General features: G+C 64.6%; 1 protein-coding gene across 1 annotated transcript in view; it reads left to right on the top strand.

Annotated features, from left to right (window-relative positions):
• Positions 1-16,529, top strand: part of SRCIN1 (SRC kinase signaling inhibitor 1) — a 57,889-nt gene extending 41,360 nt beyond the window's left edge. The window contains exons 5-19 of the mRNA XM_075171154.1: positions 6-204; positions 381-474; positions 900-1,729; positions 2,105-2,197; positions 2,403-2,446; positions 2,781-2,959; positions 3,198-3,373; positions 3,626-3,756; positions 4,774-4,921; positions 5,787-6,099; positions 6,435-6,684; positions 6,906-7,060; positions 7,168-7,320; positions 13,230-13,367; positions 15,875-16,529. Coding sequence (XP_075027255.1) covers positions 6-204; positions 381-474; positions 900-1,729; positions 2,105-2,197; positions 2,403-2,446; positions 2,781-2,959; positions 3,198-3,373; positions 3,626-3,756; positions 4,774-4,921; positions 5,787-6,099; positions 6,435-6,684; positions 6,906-7,060; positions 7,168-7,320; positions 13,230-13,367; positions 15,875-16,000 — 3,029 coding nt within the window. The 3' untranslated portion in view covers positions 16,001-16,529. The remainder of the gene's footprint in view (positions 1-5; positions 205-380; positions 475-899; positions 1,730-2,104; positions 2,198-2,402; positions 2,447-2,780; positions 2,960-3,197; positions 3,374-3,625; positions 3,757-4,773; positions 4,922-5,786; positions 6,100-6,434; positions 6,685-6,905; positions 7,061-7,167; positions 7,321-13,229; positions 13,368-15,874) is intronic.
• The last annotated feature ends 189 nt before the right edge of the window (positions 16,530-16,718 follow it).

The following is a 16,718-nucleotide window of genomic DNA, read 5'->3' as shown; positions in this document are numbered from 1 at the left end:
TCCAGGGGTCCTTTTCCTGCAGTTTGGGGATGAGACGAGGCGCGTCCACATCACCCACGAGATCAGCAGCATGGACACCCTGCACGCCCTCATTGTCCACATGTTCCCCCAGAAGCTCACCATGGGGATGCTGAAGTCTCCCAACACTGCCATCCTCATCAAGGACGAGTCGCGCAATGTCTTCTACGAGCTGGAGGATGTCCGGTGAGGGTGGGGGGCTCAGAAATCCACCACAGATTGATTTTTCCGTTCTTTAAGGGCATCGTAAGCAAGGCAATTAGTGGGATGAATGCAGAAGGGTGGGTGTGGGTGCAGTCCTGTGGCTGGGACTTGCTGGGGGCTCAGCTCCGGGGTGCTCACGGCTCTGCCTCTCCTTTCAGCGATATCCAGGACAGAAGTATCATTAAAATCTACCGGAAAGAGCCGCTCTACGCCTCGTTCCCAGCCTCGCACATCACCAACGGCGACCTGAGGGTAAGGGGGGACGGGGTGCCACAGGGAGAGCCTGCGGTGCGGGTGCACCCGCTGGGCTGGGACCAGCGAAGAGAGAAAGCGGTGGAGACAGGGACTGGTAATTGCGTGTGTTTGTGGAAGGAGTAATGACCGCGATTTGTCTTGCCGGGTTCCAGCGTTGTTAAGTGTTACTTTAAGAGAATGGATGTTTGGGGCCTGACAGCAGGGTAATAAACATGATAATTAGGAGATTCATCAGAATAAATCATCCCGCTCCTGGATGGGAATGAGGGAGCTGCCGTTTGCCAAGGCCAGGTGAAGACGCAGGAGCTGCAATCTCGGTCTTTGGAGGGGTGCAGCGAGGCAGGGTCCCAGCCAGGCAGAGCAAGGGCAGGGGGCCAGCCCGCAGGGACGCGGTGCTGACCCCCCCCCGCCCCTTTCCGCAGAGGGAGATGGTGTACACCTCCAGGGAGTCATCTCCCACCCGCCGGCTGAACAACATGTCCCCGGCTTCCCACCTCACCTCCGGCTCCCCTCCGCCGGTGCTCCAGTCCTCCTCCCCATCCCGCTCCCGCATGTCCTACAGCGGGGGCCGCCCGCCCTCCTACGCCGGCAGCCCCGTCCATCACAGCGAGCGTCTCTCCAACCTGCCGCCTGCCCAGGGCGTCTCGCCCAGCCCCAGCGCCATCCTGGAGCGCCGGGACGTGAAGCCGGACGAGGACCTGGCCGGGAAGAACGTGGTGCTGGTGAAGAATGAGGGGCTGTATGCCGATCCCTACGGCATGGTGCACGAGGGCCGGCTCAGCATCACCTCCACCCAGTCCCTGGCTGGCATGGGAGACCCTTTCGGCTACTCGGGGGGGCTGTACAAGCGGGGCTCCGTGCGCTCCCTCAGCACCTACTCGGCGGCCGCCTTGCAGACGGAGCTGGAGGACAGCCTGTACAAGCCCAACGCACCCATTTACAGCGACACGTACGGACCCGGCTTGGCTTTCCGCATGCCCCCCTCCTCCCCGCAGAAGATGGCTGATGGCCGGCTGGTGGACGTGCAGCCGGGGCAGAGCCCGCACAGCCCCTACTCGGGACCCCCCAGCCGCTCCTCGCCCGTCCGTCAGTCCTTCCGCAAGGACTCCTGCTCCTCCGTCTTCATGGAGAGCCCCGTCAACAAGCCACGCAACCCCAGCTCCTCCGGCCCTCCGGAGCTGTTTCCCGGCCCCGGCGATCGCCCGCTCTCGGGGTTCGGCTCCCCTGGACCAGCCAAGGACACGGAAACAAGGTGAGAAGGGAACCCCCCCTGCAGATACGGGCTTTGCTGCTTGGGTGGTCGTCCATCGGTGCAGCTGGGGAGGGAGAGGAAGAGCGGAGGAAGGCTTTGCCCAGTCACCACGGCGTCAGAGGTGCCAGGATGGATGATGAAGCACCAAACCGTGCAGGGCTGAGGGGAGCGATTGGGGGTAGCTGGAGGCAAGAAGAGAGAGGGAATGAAGGGGATGGATGTAGCTGGTGACAGCAGCGCTGCCACCTCCCCGACGTCCCTCCTGGGACTCTCAGGGACTGGGTGGGTGGGTGCGGGTGAGGCCAGGACAAGCCTGAGGGTGTCTGCGGTGCCGGAGCCAGCTCCTCACCTGGCCCCTCTCCCTTCCCCCGGCAGGGAGCGGATGGAGGCGATGGAGAAGCAGATTGCCAGCCTGACGGGGCTGGTGCAGAGCGCGCTGCTCCGCGGCTCCGAGGCCGAGACCCCCAGGTAAGGAGTGGGAGGGCAGGCGTGGGACCCCGGGGTCTGCTGTGGGGAGGGGGATGCCCCCAGCTGGGCTGTTTGCTGCCGAGGCTGGGGGGTCCTGCCCCACTCCCGGGGCACGCCAGCCCCTGCCATGCCCCTGCAGCCCCCTGAGCTGGTGAGGACGGAGGTGCCCAGTCCACGCTCACTCCCCTCCTCTCTTTCATTGCAGCGAGAAGACAGAAGCCACCAACGGCGGGACCCCCCCATCAGCGTGTAAGTGACTGGAGAGCCAGCCCCTCACCCTGCAGCACCCCCTCCCTCTGCCCACGGCTGCTGGGAGTCCCAGGGGGGTGCAGGAGCCGGGGCTCTGCAGCCCCCACCACATGCTGGCAACCAGTGGGACCCCCTGTCCCGCTAAGGGTGGGCTCCGGGGTGGCTTCTCCCTGGAGCCAGCGTGGGGGTAGCGGGTGAACCACCCAGGACCGCCGGACCGAAGCTCTGGGTGGGGAAAGAGAGGTCTTCCCTGGGGAAGCAGAGGAGTGGAGTCTGCAGCCTCCCCCGGGGTGGGGGATCTTCCCTCAGCAGCCTCTGCTTGCCCTCCCCGCAGCGACCAGCCGCAGCGGCATGGGGACACCGGTGCCCGCGCCCCCGCCGCCCTCCGCCACCAGCACGCCGGCGGGGCAGCCCACCGCCATCACCCGCTTGCACATGCAGCTGCACCTCCACGACCTGCAGCAGAACGCCAGCGACCTCCGCAACCAGCTGCAGCAGCTCAAGAAGCTGCAGGTGGGTACCGGGGGGGGACCCCAACCCGGCCCAGCTCTTACTGGGGTGGCTCCAGCCCCAGAGCAGGAAAATCCCCCTTTCCTGGTGACTTCGCATGGGGCTGGGTGTGGGAGAGCAAGGGGATCCCTCTCCACGCCGAGCTCAGAGCTCTCCCTGCAAGTGGCCAGCCCTGCACCCACACCAGTCCCCATCGGGGGGATCTTGCCCAGCCTGAATCCCCCCCTCCTCGTCCCCGCAGCTGCAGAACCAGGAGACGGTGAAGACGATGCTGCGGCGGACGGAGACGGAGATCAGCGTGCGGGTGACGGACACCATGCGCAAGCACGAGGACCCCCTGCAGCGCCAGCGCAGCTTGGTGGAAGAGGAGCGGCTCCGCTACCTTAACGAGGAGGAGCTGATCACCCAGCAGCTCAAGTGAGCCGGGGTTGGCCGCAGGGCTAGGCATGCGAGTGGGGAGGGGGCCCTTGCACGCTGACCTCGGTGGCCCAGAGCCTCCAAGGGTGTAAATCAGCAGCTCTGCACGGTGCCAGGTCGCATGGGGAGGGGTCCCCAGCCCAGTTGTGCTCTCCCCTCTGCCGCGCGGGGACCTGCCAGGCTGGCCACCCCTGGGGCTCTCCAGCATCCCGGAGCAGCCGTGACACCCCTGCCCTGCCTCTGTGCTCTCAGTGACCTGGAGAAGTCGGTGGAGAAGATCCAGAAGGATTTGGCCCACAACCACCGGCTCATCCCCGTGCAGGAGCTGGAGGAGAAGGCGGTGGTGCTCAAGCAGCTGGGGGAGACGCTGACAGACCTCAAGGGTGAGGAGGTGGCCGTGTCCGGGGCTGGGTGGCAAGCAGAGCCTGCCTGCATCTGCCAGCTCCATCCTCATGCGCGGGATGCTCCAGGTTGCCCATTGCCTCTGGGTTTGCGTGTTTGCAGCTGCCGGTGTGTTCGCCTGCATCTCCAGGGCAGGTTCCCCCGGAGCCCGTCGGCATTGTGTGTGTCCTGCAGGCTTTGGGCTGCTGCAGGGCTGCGGGCTGCACCCCACACTCCTGCTGCCTGTCCCCGTTTGCTCTGCTAGCTGTCCGAGTCGGTCCTGCGGACTCTGTCCCAGTCCCCCCCACAGCTCGGGGCTGCTGCCGGCCCCTGTCCCGCGGGACTTGCACTTGCCCCCCCCCCGTGCTTGCTGCCCTTCATTTTGCTGCTCCTGCAGCCTCCCGTCCCCCGGCTGTCCCCATCCTGCCTTTTGCAAACAACCCTGCACCTCGACTCAAAGCGGCAGAGCTCCTCCCTGCCGGAGCCAAGGCAGACGACAAACGATGATTTGGCAGCAGTGGCTGAGATTGCGAGAAGGGGGCCGTGGGGGGCTGTGGGGAGGGCCGGGGGGCACAGGGCAGAGGCAGGAGCAGCTCCGCTTTCCTGTAGCCTTTCTGTAAAGCTGGGCTGATGCTGAGCAGCTGGGATGGTGAGCAGAGCAGCGGGCAAGGAGCGAGGAGCAACCTGCTCCATGTCAGCCCCTGCCACCGAGTCCCCAGGGTCCTGGCAACTAAGCCCCCAGCTCCAGGGGGGTGCCCATGGATGTGGAGGGGGCACCATCAGGGGCTGAGATTGGTGCCTGCGGCTGGAAGGAGGAGGGATGATGGGCATGGGGAGCAGGAGAGACACCAGCCCAGACTCCCCAGGATTCATCCCGCTCTGTCTGGCAGGGTGCCCTTGCCATGGGTATGATGGCCATGGTGGTTTTGGTGGGCGTGGGGTGCCCTGGCATTGCCAGGCACCAGGAGGGGCTCCCTGGCACAGCGGGGCCCTGGTGACCCCCCGCTCTCCCATCCCAGCCCAGTTCCCCAGCCTGCAGAGCAAGATGCGGGTGGTGCTGCGGGTGGAGGTGGAAGCCGTCAAGTTCCTCAAGGAGGAGCCGAACCGCCTCGATGGGCTGCTCAAGCGCTGCAAGACGGTGACGGACACCCTCGCCCAGATCCGCAGGTGAGCACCCAGCCCTGACCCCGGCCCCTTGAGCTCCTTGGAGGACACAGCCGGTCCCTTCAGTTGTCCCTGTGCCCCCAGCGTGCCGGTGTCCTCTCTGCGTTATGGATGCGAATCCCAAGGGCTGTTGAAAAAAAGCTCATTTTTCTGTTAAGGAACTAAAAAAATGCCCTCAGTTCTTTCTAGTGTGTATGTGGGAACCCCTCTTTCTAAACTGACCTTTCCTTATCACCTTGAAAAAAGCGTGATCATATATCCAGGTAGAAAGGCAACCCGTGGTGTGATCAGGAACCTCTTTCCCGAGGAGCAGAAAAATGTTCTGCTGGAGAAAAATCATCGTCCAGATCTAACGATAGTGGCAGGCTGGGCTGCACCGCGGCCGAGCCCGCCTGCCTCTTCCCATTAGGAGACCTTTCAGGGAGGCTTACAGCTCGGCCACGCTGCGGGAGTGCTCCGGCACCGGGCTCGCCTCGGGCTCATTGCTAGCCTGGTTTTCTTCGGAAATGAGCTTGTATGATCAGGCAGTGGCTGAACCTGCCTACCTGTCATTCCCCAGCCCCAAGAACTCCTGAATCCAAAGGGCAATTTCAGCCAGATCTGACAGAGGGACAGGATTCGGAGAGATCCAATTTCCTGCAAGGTTCATGAAAACGGACAGCCAGGTAGAGGAGCTCGTTCATGTGCTCCCCCAAGAGAGGCTCTAGCATCAACTCCAACACCACCTTAGACATCAGAGAACCTAAACCCTCAGCCATATAATGCACAGTCGCAGGAGATCAAGTTTTTTTGTGGCGTGGCTTGGAGAGGGTGCAGTAACCCCCCCGTGCCGTGCAGCCACCCAGCACCTTCGCTCTGTCCCTGGCAGGCAAGTGGACGAGGGCGTGTGGACCTCCCCCAGCAACCTCAGCCAGTCCCCCAAGAAGGTGGCCCCTGAGACAGACTTCAGCAAAGGGCTGGATCTGGAGATGCCCACCAGCCCCCCAGTGAGCCTCCACCACCTGACGGCTGTCACCGAGACCCTGGGCATGCCCAGCTTCGGGCACAGCCCCCCCCAAACCCAGACCCACCCCTCCAAGAGCAATAACCCTTCCCGAGCTCCGGAGATGGTACCCGCCAAGACCCAGACGGGCCCGGAGACCCCCAGCAAGAAGAGTGCGGACAAGGCCGTGTCCGTGGAGGTGAGAGCCTGGGGTGGGTTCCTCAGCTGGGGGGGGCTTTTCTAGAGACACCGCTGTGTCTGCCAGCTGAAACTGGGGACAGGAACTGGGTCCATCCTCCTCCTTGCTGGGTTTGTAGCCGGTGGGGTGTCTGGAGGGTGGGGAGCCCAGGTGATGCTGGCAGCCTTGGGAGCACCCCCAGTTGCGCGTCGGGGGGTGCTGACCCCCCTACTCCCCCCAGGCTCAGCAGCAGTTTGGGGGGCAGCAGCAGGGCTGTGGGTCACATCCTGCCTGCAAGGGCAGGAGAAGCTGTGGTGCGGATGGGGGCTGCAGTGGGCTCTGCCTGCCGTCCGCAGGCTGCCGAGCGGGACTGGGAGGAGAAGCGGGCGGCGCTGACCCAGTACAGCGCCAAGGACATCAACCGCCTCCTGGAGGAGACGCAAGCCGAGCTGATGAAGGCCATCCCGGACCTGGAGTTCGCCGCCAAGCACAAGCAAGGCACGGGCAGCGGCAGCGCCGCCTCCACGCCCGAGCACAAGGCTTCCAAGCCACAGCATGCACCCAAGTCGGGGGGCAAGGGGGACCCCAATGGCCGCAGGGGCTCAGGTACGGCGTGGGGAGGGCAGGGGTCCACCTCCGGATCTCGGGGCTGGGGGTGCCTGATCCTGTGCGTGCCCTGGCCGTGCTGTCACCAGTGGGTCTCCCTGGGCTGAGCAATGCTGCCCCGAAGGGAGGTTTGTGCCCGGGGAGGCAGCGGGAGAGCCTCGGGTGTTGTATTAGAGGGGCAGGGAAGGGTCTCGTGCCCTCACAGCATCGTTTGTGCCCAGACGAACTGACGGTGCCGCGGTACCGGACCGAGAAACCCTCCAAATCGCCGCCACCGCCTCCTCCGCGCCGGAGCTTCCCCTCGTCCCACGGGCTGACCACAACCCGCAGCGGCGAAGTCATCGTCACCAGCAAGAAGGAGCCCGGTTTTATGAAGGTAGGGAGCGGGGCCATGGGATGGCTGCTGGGCTGGACTGAGTGGGTCACCGTCAGCAAGACCTCCCAGTGCCCCCCACCCCTCACCGCCCTGCTCCCCCCTTGCAGAAGGCTGAGTCAGAGGAGCTGGAGACCCAGAAGCCCCAGGTGAAGCTGAGACGGACGGTGTCAGAGGTGGTCAGGCCAGCGTCCACTCCTCCCATCATCGCTTCTGCCATCAAAGACGACGACGACGAGGACCGCATCATAGCGGAGCTGGAGGTGAGCGCGGGAGGGGCTGCGGGATGCCCCAGCTTACCCGCACAGGAGGCGATGCCCGCCCTGCCCTGTCCGCTCACGCGTGGCTGCAGCTGTGGGGAACACCTTGGGATCGGGGCCGGGGAACGACATCCCAAGCATCAGCACAGCAATGAGCTTCCCCCTCCTCGCCTGTCTCCCAGCAGGAGCACGGTGCCGCGGGGATGGGCAGCACGGAGCAGTTGCACCCTGCCGGACCCCTCGCCGGGTCCAGGTGCTGCGGGCCTGGTTCACCCTCTCTCTTCAGCACTCCCACCCCATCTTGAGCTTTAAGCCAAACTCATTTGGTTTTTAACACTACGCAGCTTCAGCTGGAGGTTTGTTGGGTTTTGCGCACAGGGCACCCTGCAGAGAACCCACCCAAGACGCCGTCCTGAGGCTCTGAACCCCCCTAAGCAGACTGTGCCCCGTGTCCTCCCCCGTTTGCTGTGGTCAAGGTGCCCAGTGGGTCATGGATGGTTTTTCCCACTGGTTTTCCCCCAGGAGGCAGGGGGACCAGCGGCACTGCCGGCAGCCGAGGGACGGGGATGCCTCCGCGGCTGATGAGAACAGCCGAGGTTTCGCTCGCTGCCGACGGCTGCTGAGCCCCGGTGCTGGCGTGGCCACGGCAAGCGTCCCTGCAGGCACAGGCTGCGTCGTTGTTACCCCCAAGCCTCCCTCCGCCAACCCCCCGTGTTTGACTCCCCAGGTGTTTCAGAGAAGCTCTGCCTCCCCTTTCCTTCCCAAGCTCCGTTACGATCCGCTCGCGGCTGCCGTCTCCCCTGGGCACGCAGACATGTGGCCCAACGGAGCCTCCGTGGCAGCCAGAGGATGGAAGGTAACAGCTCGCTCCGAGCAACGATCCCTTCTCCTGCCGACGGGCTGCACTTTAACCACCTCCTCTCCCGCCTCTTTTTAACTCACTTCTGCTTCTTTCTCTGATTTAACAAACTAATGGCTTCTCTCCACTCCCTCGCTCACTGCCACTGCGTGTACGGCACTGACACGGCACAGGACCAAGCACTAACCCCTGCAACAGCAGCACGGGGCTGCTGCAGCGCCCGTGAGGGCCAGATTCTGCATCCACACAGATGGGAGGAAGGAAGGGGCCACCCCAGCACCGCACCGGGCAGGGCACGGGGAGGGTTCGCCGCTCTCATGCCGCACGGGGGGGGTGTCACGGGAAGGGGGCTGTGATGGGTGGTGCATGTCATGCCCTGCGCAGGGAGACCCCACTCCACGTGCACGATGCAAGAAGGGGAAGGGCTGGGCTGGGGGCCGGCAGCTGCTGGGACCCACTTGGGCTTGGTCCCATCGCCCCTCCTGGCTGCTGGGGCAGGCGCAGCCCGGCTCCCTCCCAGCCCTCCTGCCCTGCAGGGTGGAGGGAGCAGGAGGAAAGGAAGGTGCCCGGAGGGTGGGTGAGGCGGAGCAGGGGATGCCTGGGGTGGGGGAGCAAAGGGGCAGAGGGCAGGACAGAGGGTGCCGCTGAGCCCCTCGCCGGAAAGCATCCAGTGCGGGGAGCACTGCCTCATCCAGGGCAGCTCAGCTGCTGGTGGGGGTCTGGGTACGCAGCAGGGGCCCCCTGGGTCCCTCCCCTCTCCTGGGAGACCCAGCTCCAGGGCTGAATCGATCGTGGCTGCCCCAGAGCAGCCCCTCCCGCCCCTGTGGGCAAGGACCCCTCTCCCCAAAGCTCAGACGGGTCCAGCTCTGGACCCAGAGCTCTGTAGCTGTCCCAGCGCTCGTGTCTCCTTCCCTCTCTGCCCCGGGTGCTACTCAGACCCCCAGGGCTGGGGCACGAATAAGACACGCCGTGCCAAGGCACGCATCCCCGCTGCCCATCATGTGCTGCCCGGCAGCGTGGCGTAACCGCCGTATTGCCCTGCTCTGCCGTGAGGCCACGGTGCCGGTGCCGGCAGCACGTGGAGCCCCTGCAGAGGCGGCAGCGGCCCTGGCCCCCTGCAGAGGCCCTGTGGCTGCAGCTGCAGGGAGGCGCCTCTTCTGCACCTCTCCAGCTTGCCTTCCCTCGCCTCCGCGGAGGGCAGGGCCGGCTCTGCTGTCCCGGGCATTGCACGGCCCCTTGCAGCTCGCCTGGGGCAGGAACAGGGAGGTGGGGAGGAAGGACAGTGACTTCTTGCTGCTGGGGGTTTTAAAGGTCTGGTGCCCCTTGGCAGCTCGTTTGCGATGGCTCGTCCCCTGCCTGCAGCTCTGCTGGGAGCCGCGGTGTCCTGCAGGGCCGAGCAGCCCGCGAGGGCTGGGCTCTGCTCTTGCACCAGTGCCGTGCCAGTTTATACCAGCATGGGAGGAATCCGAGCCGGACTGTGGCAGTCGGGTTTCCAAAGGCATTCGAGAGGTGCAGCAACGCCGACTCATCTTTGCTAAAAACTCCAGGCAAGTTATTGCCAAAAATCTCACAGACCCAGTTTGCCTTAAGCACAGTAGAAAACCAGTCCCTGTCCAGTGGGTACCACTGGGACGTCAGGGCTGGGCAGGAGGGAGCCGAGCATCTCCTGTCCTGGCTGAACACCCCCCTGCAGCACTGCGATGCCCGGAGGCGCCAGCCATGGGGGACCCGAGTAGCGTGTGCGGACACGTGGTGCTCCCCGGCAGCTCCCCGCTTCCTCCCACCGCTCTCCCCCGGCTCTTAATCTGTCTGAATTCTCTACCTAGGAGCCGTTGGCCCTGGCAGCCCCGGGGAGCAGAGCTTTCTCCCTCCCCCAGATTGTGCTCACCGAGTGGGTGTCTGAACCGCCGTCCCCGGAAGCCGAACCGGAGGTGTGGGTGGAAACGGGCTGCTCGGAGCACGGGGACCCGGCCGGCAGCGGAGGAGCAGGAGGGGAGCTTGCACCCGAGGGGGGAAGGAAATGCCGTGTGTCTCCTGGCAGCTCCGAAAAGTCTCCGTCTGCACCTGGGTACCCTCCAGCCTCAGCCCCGCAGCCCCCGAGCAGCCCATCTCGGGGCCGTGCCCATGCAGCAGCAGAGACTCGGAGGTTCCCTCTAGCAGCCAGCAAGGTCCCGTCTCTCTCAAAGCATAAACCGAGCTGTCCCACGGGGGGAGAAGGAGGGGACGCTGCGCTGAACGCTGCCGGCAGGCAAGAAGGCAGCAGCAAGACTTCACACCGCGGTCCCTTGGCTGCACAGCCTCCTCGTGCCCGGGGAGACGCTGCAGGTCCCGGAGCTGGCGAGGCGGCGCTCCCCTCCACCGGCACAGGGGGCAGAGGGCCCGGCACCGTCCCCCCGCTTCCCGGCGATGGGGACCCCCGAGGAGGAGCCTTGTGGGAGGCATCGCTCCCTCCTGAAGACTCTGCTGGGGCTTGCAAACAAACCCGGAGCGAGGACAACTCACCAGCCTGCCCAGTGCCAAATCCCGGGTCTTTCCCGGGCAGGGATCCAGCCCCGTGGGGAAGCGGACAGTCCGGGGCTGAGCATCCCCAGGAGCAGGTCGCTGCTTTCTCGAGGCCAAGCCGTTGCGCAGCATCGCCGGGCCGGGGCGGCGTGGCTCCGGCTGCCGGGGGAGAAGGCGGCGCGGAGGACGCCAGGGCAGGGGGGACGGCGGCGGAGGGGCTCTGCAAAGGGGAGTTGTCCCCTCGCCGCTCCATGACTCCGCACAGCAAGGAGATCTATGAAGGCACGTACCAGAGACTGGATAGCCTGGAAGAGACTATCCGTGAGCTGGAGATAACCATCATTGAGATCAGCAGCCATCCCTCGGTTGAATTTGTATTCCCTAAAGAACTGCTGGGACAAGCAGGATCTAAGGATGTCGGCGAGGAGACCAAGGAAGGTCTGGGGGATCTCAGACACAGTAGCTGTGACGGTGGGACTGCCCTGGACCTCAGCCAGGCCAAAGATGATGGTCCCGAGAGTCCATCTCCAAGCAAGACCAAGCCACCTCTCCTACCCAAGCCGCAGCTCCCCCTCGACACTCCGCAGGTTTATTTTCTGTTATCCCTCTTGCTGTGCTCTGCCCCGGACTCACTCTGATGTCTCTCTTCCTCCACCTCTACCTGCTCCCTCTCTGTGACTCTACCTCCAGGCAGAGCCAAGGTGGAAAACAAATCTCCTTTGCTCCCTGTCACTTGAAGGGGTTTGGGAAGCGCAGGCAAGCGGGAGCGAGACTGCAGGCAGCAGAGTCGGCAGTGTAAAGGCAGGCGGTGCCAGGCAGTGCTGCCGTCTGCCCCTCGCTGGTGCCGGTGCCACCGGGTGCCCGTCCCTCGCTGTGCATAGCACCGAATTAGACCCCGGCTATCTGGTATCTTCTGCCCTGGCAGGTTTTGGGGCTGAGCACGGGGCTGGTGATGAGCATCCCACGGGGCTGGGGAGGGCTGGGTGCACTGGGTGACGAAGCAGCATCCCTCGTTTTGCCGTTTTGCATAAGCACTTTTCTAACGAACTGCAGTTTGAGCGTGGCAGCTGTTTCTCCTAATTAAATCACAGCGCGGGCTCCCTGAAGCCATCCAGTTTGGTTTCTGCTGGAATCCGTGGCAGCCGCCCGGCTGGCTGAATAGCTGGGACAAGGGGGGGAAAACGCCCTCAGCCGCTCCGACGTCAGCCTGCTCCTTTATTAACAGTCAGCGCTGGGGAATAAATCTCCTTTTTCATTTGCAGCAATTATCTCAGCCCCGGTTCTCAGCGACGCCGCGGCCCCGTTGTGGTGCTCTCGCTGGGTGAATGGGCCGTCAACTGGGTGTAGCTGCAATTTCTCCTGTTGTCAGCTCCCGCTGCACCGCCGGAGCCCGGCAAACTAGAAGCGGAGCTGCGGGATGGATTTATGGCTGTGGCTGGCACGTGCGCGGGTACGCAGGAAAGCAAAGCTCAGCTCAGGGTTCGGCAGGAGAGGCTGCGCGGCCGGGGCCGGCTCACTCGGTTCCGAAAGCAGAGCGGGAGAGGGCAGGTCTTGTGCCGCCTTTCAAGGATGCTGCGAGTTGGTTGTGAAGGCTGAGATCCAGTGCCTGCTTGTGCCCGGGATGCTGGGGCACTGGTGCGGGCAGGAACTGGATTTCCTTGTGCGGTGGGGTATGGGAGTCCCCATGTCCCACCCATGGGACCACTGAGGCTGACAGAGCAGGGCAGGCAGCACAGAGCCGTGCCTGCACCGATTCACTGACCTGGCCTCCCTGCGATAACCTGTTGACCCTCTCCCGTCGGAGCTGCAATCTGGGCAGCAATTGCACGTCTCTGCAGCATCGGCGCTGCCGGTTTTGCTGCCTGCAGCAGCTGGTCCAGACGTGGCATGGGGCAGGCAGGAGGCCGCAGGGATGGCAGGGAGAGGATCTGGGGTGCCCCAGGCAGTGGGGGGATGCGTGACGAGCCTGCGGCATGTGGCATTGCCCGGTGCGGGCACCGCTTTAGGGACCTGCAGTGCCAGGGGACGTGCGTACAGGTACCGCTTCCCTCGCTGCTGCTCTTGCAAGTCTTTGTGTCTCCATCTACGCACAGCTAGTTAATAAAAACCTCTGTATTCCCACTGCCGCCGTTTCCACCTGGAATCTGCTTCTGCCTGCCGTCGCCTCTTTTCCTTTCTCTTGGCCGTGCCCCCCTGCCCTGGCGGGGATGCTCTCCCCCTGCCCTCGGTCTCCCGGCGTTTGCCGTCTCTGCCCCTAACTCCCCGTTTGCGTTGCAGCGGTGGCTGTCGGTAAGTCCTGGCTGGTTTCTCAGCTCGCCAAAGCGCTGCCTGGTGAGGGCTCCTTTGGCACCGGGGAGCCGGTGACCTTGTTCTTGCCGGGGTTTGCCACCGTGGGCTGTTCGGGCAGGGACGGCACGGTGGTGCCGCAGGGGCTCGGCACAGCTCCAGGCATCCGACGCCCAGCGCTGGCAGTGCCCAGCGGCCAACGGTGCCCGTGTGGGCTTTCATCTGCCGGTTTTAACCCCTTTCCCCAAATTCTCTGTCCCGACAGAGCGGTGGCGTTTCCATCCCAGCCATGAAGGTGGTGAACCCGGCGTCCCGGCTGAAGCAGAGCCAGCAGGGCAGCCCCGACAAAAGCAAGCACATAAAGCAGCGGATGGAGTACATGCGGATCCAGGGCCAGCAGCAGGTAGACTATCTCTAGCCGGTCCCGGCCAGCTCTCCCGGCAGCAGGGCGAGCCGCGGGCTGCCCACGGCCCCGGCATCTCCCTCGCTGCCTCGTACGGGGCGAGGGTGTGGGTGGTGGGTAGGGGAGACACTGCGGGTGCTGCTTTCGGGGACTGGGCTCTCTCGGTGTCTCCCTTCGCCTTGGCTGAGCCCGGTGGGGCTGGGGGCACAGGGACCCGGCTGTCGGGTGCAGGAGGGGCTCTCGCCCCGGTCCGTGCCTGGCATGGTGGTTTCCATAGCTGGCTGCTGGGAACGGGGACACGACTTTGTGCTGAGAGTGGCAAACTCATTACAAGTGTGGTGTGAGGCTGAAGCTGGAGTCACTTGTCCCCCAGCCCTGTGTGCCACCGCTGCCCTGATGGACAGGGCTGAGCCCCAGCGTTGGTCCCCTCGCCCTGAGGGACCCTGAGACCTCCTTGCAGAACATTTTGGCCATGGTGATGAGCGCTGCAGAGCCGTGTGCTTGGCACAGGGGCTCCAAGGGGCTTCCCTTACCCGGGGCTGGGGCTGCCCCACCCGTCCCGGGAGGTTTCGGAGACCCTCCGTGCACCGCGACGCCGTGTCCGCAGAAGCAGCTCGTCCCGGGAGGGGGGTGCTGTGGGCAGGGTGATGGTACCAGGGTACCTGGCAGCATGGGGAGAGAGGGTGGGGGGGCCACAGCAGCTGGAAGAGGAGCGCTTTGGGATGGGATGGTGTGTCCGCCCCGGCCCAGCACCCACCCCTCTCCCAACCCGGGGACCGCTCCTGCCGCGGGTGCTGGGGCTCGCTCCCCTCTGTTCTTGCTGACACCCCAGTGCTGGCGGTGGCTTTCCAGCTTGCTCAGGCCACAGGCAAGGTAACCACAGCCAGTTCGCTCCCCCCACCCCCCCTCGCCTCTCCTCGCCCCCCTCCCAGCCCTCCCCTCCCGCCTCCTGCCCCCGCCGTGGGCAGCAGCACCGCGGGCGGGTTCACCCCATCCTGTCCTGCCCGCTCTGTGTCTCAGTCCCCTTCCCTGGGCCTGGCATTAACAAACCACCCAATAAACCCGATTCTGCTCATTCTGTTGGATCCATAAACCCTGTCGGACAAACCGGAGGTTTTGCCCAGCTCCCTGGAGCTGTAGTTGGGTTGGGGCTGATTTCATGCAATTTGGGCAAATGTTGCATGAGCAAACTGGGCACCTCGCTCCCCCTGCTCGGGCAAGAGGGCTCAGCCCCCCCCGTCCCCCCCTCAGCTGCTCCGGCGCCAGGTCAGAGCCGCGCAGGTGCTGTTTGTCGTGACCACAAATGGTCCCGGGTTGGTGGCAGCATGTCCCCGGGCAGGGTCCGTCCTCGAGGTCAGGTCTCCCTGCCAGCCCCCCCCCAGCATACGTGGGTGCACGTGGGTTTTCGCACCCCTGCAGCACCAGGGAGAGATGGGGGTTTCCCTCTGCGCCCCCCTCCAGAGAAACGCCAGCCGAAAGGGCTGTGCAGGGAGCCCCAAGGGGCCGGGAAGCATCTCCTGGCCCCAGGCACCCAGGGAGGCCACCAAGTCCCCTTCCCCGGAGGCCACACACCAGCACGGTCCCGGCTGTCCAAGTGTCACCGTACTCCCCCTTGCCCCCACCTCGGGGCATCCCGTGGCAGCATCGGTCACCCAGCCCCTGGCACCCACCGGTGCCCTCGCCAGGGTGGCCGGACCGGGAGCTTTCCATGGCACTTTTGTCCTCGCTGCCCTCCCTGTGCAGGATTTGGCCGTGCCCCTGCCCAGCAGCCCACCCCCCTGCGGTGGGGGCGAGGGGGGGCTGGAGGAGCCCTCTCCCCATTCCGGGAGGGTCTGTGAGCATCCTTCCTCCCGCTGCCCCGGCTCCCTTTGGACCAGCTTTCGCATCAGTAGGGTTGGGTCGTGTCACTGCTGGTGGTGATCACAGCAGCGCGGTGGGCGCAGGGGACCAGGGTGGGCACCGTCACCTCTCGGAGGAGCCGGGGCTGGCGCGGGGCTGCCGAGGCTCTGCCCTGCTCGGCTGAACGGCACCTCGGCGGCAGCCCCGGCGCTGGCGGAGCTGGGCGCTGTGCCGCGCGGCGTGCGCGCCCCCTCTAACACTGCCCTTCTTGTCCCCCCCACCCCGCCTTTCTCCCCTCTCCCCTCCGCCCACCCGCCTCTCTGTGTGCCTGTCTGTCCACGTGTCCGTCTGTCCCTCTGTCTCTCTCTCGTCTCTCTCCTCCTCCTCTCGGGGACGGCCCCTTCCCGTCCAGTAACGCGTGGGACCAGCTCATCTCGTGCTGTTTGTGGTGGACCTTTTCCAGCTGCTTGACCTCAGGCCTAACTCAATGCTGCTTCTGAACAAACTCCTGTTTGGTTCTTGGTTGTTTTTTTTTTTCCTTTCCTTTTTTTTTTTCTCCTTTCCTTTCTCTTTTCCTTTCTTTCGTCTTTTTCTTAAGAAACTGTTTGACTTTCCTCCCCTTTCTCCTCCTCCTCCTCCTCCTCCTTGAATCTTGCTTTTCTTTCTAGGCCGCTAGACCATCTAAAGAGGCTAGTGAGACTTCCCCCGCGGTCTCAGAAAAACCCGCATCTGGCAGAACATCCATCCCCGTATTGACTTCCTTTGGGGCAAGGAACTCCTCCATCTCATTCTGAGCATCCTTGCCAGCTCCACCCAACCGCTCTCCTGCTCCTGGGGCCGGGCTCCTCTCTTCCTGGGCTCCTCCTCCCTGGGACTTGGCTTCTTGAGGCGCCTGGAGGCATCGCCACCCGTCCCTCTCTTTCTGTTTTTTCAATGTCTTGCTCCAATGTGGCCGACCTCGTGTCTCGCCTCCGCTCCGCCGCGGCCCGACTTGTGTCTCGCCTCTGCTCCGCCACGGCCCGACTTCTGTCTCCCATCTCGCTCCGCAATGGCCAACCAGCCACTTTCTGTTTCTCTCTCTTTCTCCTCCCTTTTTCTTTTCTTTTTCCTCCTTTTCGTTTCGGTTCGTTTGGGTTGCTGTTGGTTTGGTTTTTCTCCCTCCCTCCCTCTCCCACCCTGCCGTTTTCTCTTTATTTAAGAGCTCTCAGAGCTTCACTCCACCAGTTTCACCAGCTTCAAGCAAGGAGGACGCTGGGCAGCGCCCGACCCCGCTGCCTGCGCGGGCAGCACCCATCCCACCGCGGAAAGGTGGGAAACAGCAGCTGCCGAAGATGCCCCCGATGCCCCCCGACCCGACCGCGGGCCCCCCGCCACCGAGCATCCCGGCATCCGCCGCGCCGACCCGCCCGGAGGAGAGGATGCTCGGCGCTCCGGCCAGGTCTCGGCGGTGGGTGGCGGGTGGCACCGCGGCCGGGCTGCGTCCTTCGCTGGCCGAGGGGTCGGTGCCGTCCC

This window comes from Calonectris borealis, chromosome 22, assembly GCF_964195595.1.
Source record: "Calonectris borealis chromosome 22, bCalBor7.hap1.2, whole genome shotgun sequence".
Taxonomy (NCBI): Eukaryota; Metazoa; Chordata; class Aves; order Procellariiformes; family Procellariidae; genus Calonectris; species Calonectris borealis.
Note: the sequence above shows the minus strand (reverse complement) of the source record. Positions and strands in the feature narration are given on the sequence as shown.